This window comes from Cydia pomonella, chromosome 5 (genome assembly GCF_033807575.1).
Source record: "Cydia pomonella isolate Wapato2018A chromosome 5, ilCydPomo1, whole genome shotgun sequence".
Taxonomy (NCBI): Eukaryota; Metazoa; Arthropoda; class Insecta; order Lepidoptera; family Tortricidae; genus Cydia; species Cydia pomonella.
Genome location: NC_084707.1, coordinates 13,708,000 through 13,715,274, shown reverse-complemented (window position 1 = coordinate 13,715,274; position 7,275 = coordinate 13,708,000). Strand labels below are relative to the sequence as shown.

The window sequence follows — 7,275 nt, the reverse complement described above, 5'->3', positions numbered from 1 at the left end:
CGCGGCGGCGCCCACGCAGCGGAGGGGCGCCGCGAAGCCTTGCGAAAATCTGCCGGATCGCGAACCGTGGCCGGAATACTGCGGCAGGACCAGCATAGACAGACCTATAATCACGCACTAGCCCTTCCGAATCTGCGCCAAATTATACCAGAGACCCGCTCATAGTCCACATATTCGTGAATAAGATAACTGCTGCCGCTACTCTGTAATCCGCATACACCGGATCATTGACGATCGTAACTTCTAAATATATATGTCATTATGCAATATAGTTTTTTTTTATGGTCTGTAGAACTATTAACACTAATAGCTATGCAAAACATACAAAACTTACACAATCCATCGTCCCTTGATAAACTCTTGATATAGTTTGACCTAGAGGTAGATGATAATGGTTACCTGCCTTAGATATGCAAATATTTGTCACATTGAAAACTTTGTAGCATTCAGACAAGTTTCCTTATATGAGATAATAGAGGATTCCTTATTAATTAGTCGTACGTCCCACTTATTATGCAGTTTTGAGTGGACGCCGTGAATAGAGACAATCGGCGCTACAAGCGGCCACGCATTCCTAGGAACATGTTTTACCTCAAAGCTGCTCAATGACCGGCCGGTTGCATTCATACTTCTATCCCACTTAGCGTGTCTATATACTGAATAACTGTAATTTCATTAACGGGCGGAGAAAAGTCACTACACTACTTTAACATCAAAGTAGATACCTATATTTTCACACCGTAATAAAAACATCTTTATACAAAGATACACAAAGTAGATATAGTTGCGTGTTTACTGACTTGCATGGGACATGCGAGTTTTGACGAAAAACCTGTTTGGAATATATAAGACTATGTATACTTATCACTACGTCTTAGTGTCGATAGCTTCTTGCACATGATTGTAAGATATAACGATTGTGTATAATGATGTGTGGGCTGAAAGATACTAAGTACTTACTTTCGATCCATTCATTAACTACGCAATTGCGCATTCAATAAATGAGAGGAAAACCTTATTCTCGCATGGTGCATATTTAATTAGAATTTAGAACGACTTTTTTAGAAGATTAGGTTTTCTAAAAAGATTGTCTTACTTACATTTTGTGTTAAGTACAGTCGGCGTCGAAAGTATAACTACCTACTATAGATATAACATTTCGTTGGAAAAACTTTGCGTAAGCTTGGACATTGGCCAAAATAAATATTTCCTTCAGTAATGTTTGTGGGTTGGATCATTCCTATATAAAACAGAAATTTAGTCAACAAGATTTAATTAAATTAAATTATACAAAAAAAAACATTTATTTACTACCATCACATTAACTATAACAATCAGTTTATGAAACTTATTAAGTATTGCATCATTAAATTCATTAATCTGCCAGGAAAGAATCAATTGGCGATATTTTAGTGTCCTCGTCCTTCGGCAGGGAATCAGGCGGTTGTCGATCGAGACTACCGTGCGTGTTGTCCCTGGCATGCAGGCTGGCGGCGAGCGCCGCGTTGTCCGCCAGGGCCGCGGCCAGCGCGCGCTCCAGCCTCGCCGAGCCCGCGCGTTCTGCTTCTAACGCAGCCTTGGCTACACTTAGAGCTTCCTTGTCGGGGTCCACTGCCGCTTTAGTGTACTCAGTTACATTGGTCGCAGATAATCGGGCTTGGAGCTCTGCTACTAGTGTGTTGAGACGAGTAATTTCAGCTGAAAGAAAATGGAGTGATAAGTAACACGATTTAATTTTAGTCTGCGTTGATGTCTAATTTATGGCGTGCGTTCGTCTTATGTTTAGCTACTTTTGTAACAACTAATGACGGTGACATGAACAGAATATTTAGATTTCAGTTGGTTGATAGTTGATGCTATTAATTATCTGAGTATCTTCAATTGTAAACAGCAGTAATGACAATTTTAAGATAAAGCCTAGTCAGTATTGACTATTGACCCTGCTTGCAAATCTGGCGCGCGGTCTTGGAATTAATAAGACGGGGATATTTCTTCCAGAACTATTCTTGTTTATTATTGTTGTATTTATTGAGTTTTTTTTTCTACTAGACTGCTTGTTTGGTTGCTTATTGAAATAAATTCAATATTGTTACTGTTAGTTCTCCTCAGCTCAGTGAGGGTGTGGTGCAGCTCGGCGGCAGCTCGCCGCCGCTCCCGTGCATGCGCGGCGGCGGCGAGGCGCGCACGCTCGCGAATTTCCGCGCCGCCGCTTGCGCCCCGCTCTACTCGTCGGAGCTCGCTCTCAAGCCGAGACGCCTCGCTAAATGAACATTACACTAATTTTAAGAATGGAAAGTGATGAGATATGAGTCCTTCTAGAAAGCCCCTGATTTATTTACATGAGACATTTGGTTAATAGGAGCGAGTACTTTTTACATACCTTGATTCCGTAGCTCAAAAGGAAAAAAACGGAACGCTCATAGGATCACTTACTGTCCGTCTGTCTGTCAAGACCGTTTATCTCGGAAACGCGTGGAAATACCGAGTTGAAATTACAACCATTATTCAGGTCTACTGTCCCTTAAAGCTGTGAAAAAATCAAACTATGTTAACGTAAAATAAAATCTGCCAAGAGCATGTCGGGCCATGCTCAGTGTAGCAGAACCCTACACTGAGCATGGCCCATGATAGTTACTTATTCTGTCAGAGTAGGCTAAACGGGGGCTATTATTATGTATCATGTATCATGTACATTACAAGCATAAGGCAGTACCTACCTTCGCAGCGTTTTGTAGGTACAGTAGGTTCAAAAGTGCACGGACAAGTTATGAATGAAATCATCAAATTTGAACCTGATGGTACGTTTTTTTACTTAGAAGAGAAGACTTTTTGCCTTAAAAGCGGGTGTACCGATCATGTTCGCTATAGTTTTCATTGAAAGTATTTATGGGTGAATCAACTTTTAGAACACTGATTTCGTATCCCCTAGACTCCCTAGCAAAGAAAAAACGTTTTTTTTCAAAAACCATGTTGATTTCTTACCTCTGAAGACCTATATAATGAAACCCCACACCATTGGGTTCAATAAAAAATGCTAAAAAAACATTTTGTATGGGAATGGGAGGTACCCTAAAAAAATGTTTTCTTGCATGATTTATGTATCCATGCCAAATAACAGCTTTCTAGCACTAACGCTGATCACGGTGCAAAGCCATGGACGGACAGACGACCAAACATGGCGAAACTATAAGGGACTTCTATAGTGGACTACGGAACCCCCCAAAAAGACACGCCCGTGGAAAACTCAAAGGAATTAAAATGTATAGGGTACTTTCCGTTGACCTAAAACTATGAAATTTGGCAAGTAATGCCGTCTTATACACTCTACACGCATAGGGGAAAATCTGAAAACTATACATTTGTACCTACAAATTTGTACGGAACCCTCTGTGGGCTAGTCCGACTCGCACTTGTTCGGATTTTGATTGACAATGATTTTATTAAACGAGAATAGTATAGTATATTATATTACCTATAGTAAGGTCTGACGTCTCAGAATATTTACATTTTTGATTCATAAACAACAACATATTGGTTTGAATATAGGTATAAAGTTTCGATAATCTGAACCAATGTTTTTGTGCATTGTCTCACTTGTCCATAAAAGGTGGTTAGCAAGTTGATGTGAATTGTGAATTAGATTCCAATACACGCTGTTTACTGTGCAAGGTTAGTCGTTTACGAAGAATGGCTCAAATAGGTACTTAGGATACTAGGGTGAATAAATAAATAAACCGAAATCAAAGTGAAAGAACTCAATAGTTTAAATATCCGTAAGGCAACATCCTGTATCACTATTGTTAGTTTTGGCGAGGTGGACTTAGTCCTGCAACTTGCCTAGCCCGTTGTACTGCACTCGGCATGCGCGGTCACAGTGACTGTTGAGTTCAGGTGGTTTATTGGAAGCGGATCCTCACGCCGCTCCGGTGTGTGAGTTCTACAGACGAGCATAGTCCAGCATACACACCGGAAACACGTGCGGATTCCTATCAGTATGATAACCGCGTTCTACCTCCGAGCGTCGTCGGTGGCGAGGCGCACTCTGTCCTGCAGCTCCGTGTACTGGCGCTGCAGCGCGCCGTGCGCGGCCTGCAGCGGCCGCAGCTGCTGCACTTCTCGCTCCAAACTGCTCAGCTGACGGGACAGCTCGGCGCAACGTTCCTCGAAGAGAGCGCGCTGACGATCCTAGTTAAATGATTTACATGGTGCTTTGATATCTGTATCCGCTGCACGAATGGAAATTCAATGCACTGAAATAAATGTAATATACTAAAAAAAAGTGACTAAGGTCTCCAGTGCCCCAGGATGGAAACGAACCAGCGTCTTCTGCTATCGCGGCAGGTGTCTGAGCCACTTGGCCACCGGGGTCACGGCAGCACTTTTTTATTTTTTATTTTATTATAAAGACTACTAAGATTGTGATAGTTATTTATTTAAGATAGATAGATAGTTATGAGGAAACATTACAACAGGCGAGGTTCTCAAGTCATGATGGTTCAAAGAGGCGACAATGATGTAATACGCCTACACAAAAGTATGAGTGTATTTTTTGCCTCAGGGGCTGTTTCGATGCTATGCCTATGCCTAAGCATGTATAAGAAAAGCTTTCCATGTGATTGATATGATGATTGATTAACTTTAATAGGTTCATAGTTAGATTATGAACCTATTATTCTGATTATCTTTTAGTTGCGATATTTTTATGGCTCCAGTATTTTCTAGAATCATTTAATCTGATTTTCTCAGAACTTGTGTAGTTTAATAATTGAATAGTTAGAAAAGGGCTAAGATATGGAAAATTAAAACTCGTTTACGTCCGTGATATACCTAGTACCCAACGCCAATGTAAAAGCGTGAAGTATAATCCAGTTGTATTTACATTAGGTAATCCTCCCACACCCGCCGTTATATTATGTCCATTCGTATTTAATATTAGCAAAAGTTCCTTGTGAGCCTTGGCGAGCGTGGGTAGTGTCCTCGGTTGCAGCACCTAGCCTTGCCACGCTTCGGTTCGCGTAAACTCTATTTGGACTGTTTGTTGGAGTTATGTATTTTTTCCGGCTTTATAACCAGAGATTATTATACTATTAAAAATATTAAACAAATTAATATATTTTCAGAAAATATTATTAATTTGTTTTTATTTCAAGTAGAAACCCTTTATTAAGAAATGCATATAGGTACTTGGAAAAATTCGACATATAAGGTCGACATACCAGCCGAGATCGCAGAGGACGCTGGTTCGATTCCAGCCTGGGGCACGCTGGAAGCCTTGGTCACTTTTTCTTAGTATATGTATACTTATTTGACATTAATTTCGGTTTAGAAAGTATTTTTATTTGCTTTACTTACTTGTATGTCCATTTGCGTTTTAACATTAGTTAGCTCCTCTTGCGCCTTGGCAAGCGCGGCAGCGGCGTGGGAGGCGCCTGCGGTGGCAGCGGCGGCGCCGTGCCGTGCCTCGGCCGCTGCGCGCTCGGCGGCGTCGCGCGCTGCTTCCGCCGCCTCCGCCCGTGTGGACTCAGTTTGGACTATTTCGCGCAAGTGCTTTTCTGATACCTAGCCAAATCAGTGCTTTCATGTTATGGTTAGGATTTTAACTCTGTATATGTAGGTTGGACTGCGGCGTGGTTGCTATGGCGAACATTAAAACTCGAAAATTGTGTATATGCGTCTTTATGTTACTCAAAGGAAGTAAGAGCGATAGAGATATTATATAATAATAATAATAATAAACCCGCGGGGGCAGCTTGTGGCGAGCTGACGGTGAGTGGCGACACCGCGGACCCCTATTCCAGAGGGCCCTTTTATTTGGCCCTCGCCTCTGCGCTTGCCTTCACCGGCCGGCCAGAGTGGAGTCGCAAGAGCGGGACCTATGCTCCAGGTTGGAAGTGTAAAATGTCATAACGCCGGCGGCCTGCTGAACGGATTACCGGGATCTGGCTTCCGCAGTCTCACCTCTCGACAACCTCACAGCCGCTCCAAAGTGTTGCCCTATTGTCGCACTGTGCGTGCGGCCGTTGTGGGGCCCACTCAATGAGTTGGCGAGTCACCGCCTGTCTTACACAATTCCGAGACTGATTGTCACGGCAGGTGTCCGCTAGTCTCCTCCCATAGCCTATTATCCAGTCCATCCAACTTTCAAATCAATAGCCTTATGACCTTAGATCCCATCGCAGCACAAAAGTGCTGCACTGCAATAGTCTTTGCACCTGGCGGGGACCATCTCCGGATGTATCATATTGTGCGCTCGGAGATGGTATCCGCCACGTGTATCCCTTGCTTGTAGATTAATTTGTCTTAAAGGGCCTCTGCGCTGTTGGCTTCGGCCCCACGCATGCCTCCCAAAGGTCCGGGACCCCATGGTCCCGAGATATGGTAAGACAGACAAATAATAATAATAAAGTTTATTGCTTTCACATTGGTGTTCATACAGATGTTCTTAATGAATAATATAATGTTTCACAATATGACACCCTGTAAGGGTATTGCAATTTTATCTAACACTAACACATGAAACAATTATAACATACCTACAAACTACAGAATACACATTCGTCCTAAGTTTCCTCAAAATTTATTTGTATTTTGTTAGCAATCAAAAGTCAAAAAAACAATCCATTAATAATCCATCCAGAACAATCCATTAATAATTGAATAAGAAAAGGAACGTCCCTATGTTTATGAAAGTTTAATCAGGTAATAAAAACGAAACGGTACTCACGCTAATAGATTCGAATTCAGCAACAAGTTCCAGGAACTGCTGTTCAAAAGTCTCAAATTCTGTATTCTTCATCCCCATTTTGTAATTTGTATTTCTATTCTTTAAATTAAACTTTTTGACGTTTCGTTTCATAAAAGCAGCGGTAAAAGTTTTTTTTTAACAATTACGGCCTGGATGAGAGTCCTTTAAGCCAATCATTTTAATTTTTAAACGGCGTATGAAATTGTAGGCGGTCATGTAGACTTTAATTTTTAAGTCGTACGAAATATTCCAGCCAGGAATCGTTGTTTCAAATTTCGTAAAATTAAAAAAAATGTGTTCATTATTCCGCGGCTAAAGTTTGGTCAGGGACTGCATTTCAAAAATAGACAAAGGGAATCATGCTATCTTTGTCTTACGCTAGTACTAGCACCCAAAAGAGAGGGATGAGTATAGTTTTTTAGGGTTCCGTAGCCAAATGGCAAAAAACGGAACCCTTATAGATTCGTCATGTCCGTCTGTCTGTCCGATTCTGTCACAGCCACTTTTTTCCGAAACTATAAAAGCTATAC

At 41.6% G+C, this 7,275-nt stretch overlaps 1 protein-coding gene across 1 annotated transcript; it reads right to left on the bottom strand.

Moving 5' to 3' along the window:
- Nucleotides 1-936: 936 nt before the first annotated feature.
- Nucleotides 937-7,012, bottom strand: LOC133517766 (uncharacterized abhydrolase domain-containing protein DDB_G0269086-like). The gene is made up of 5 exons (XM_061851178.1): nt 6,725-7,012; nt 5,353-5,559; nt 4,013-4,185; nt 2,094-2,260; nt 937-1,698 (listed from the first exon to the last, which is right to left on the bottom strand). Exons 1-5 carry the CDS (start codon nt 6,854-6,856, stop codon nt 1,376-1,378), a joined length of 1,002 nt encoding a protein of 333 aa, XP_061707162.1. The 5' UTR covers nt 6,857-7,012; the 3' UTR covers nt 937-1,375.
- Between the last annotated feature and the right edge of the window lie 263 nt (nt 7,013-7,275).

Bases quoted from the DNA above. Each gene is read 5' to 3' on its own strand.
- LOC133517766 (XM_061851178.1), bottom strand. From the start codon at position 6,856: ATGAAACGAAACGTCAAAAAGTTTAATTTAAAGAATAGAAATACAAAT. The intron at 5,560-6,724 runs GTGAGTACCGTT...TGATTTGGCTAG, and splicing joins CTGAATTCGAATCTATTAGC to GTATCAGAAAAGCACTTGCG. The intron at 4,186-5,352 runs GTAAGTAAAGCA...TCATTTAACTAG, and splicing joins AAACGCAAATGGACATACAA to GATCGTCAGCGCGCTCTCTT.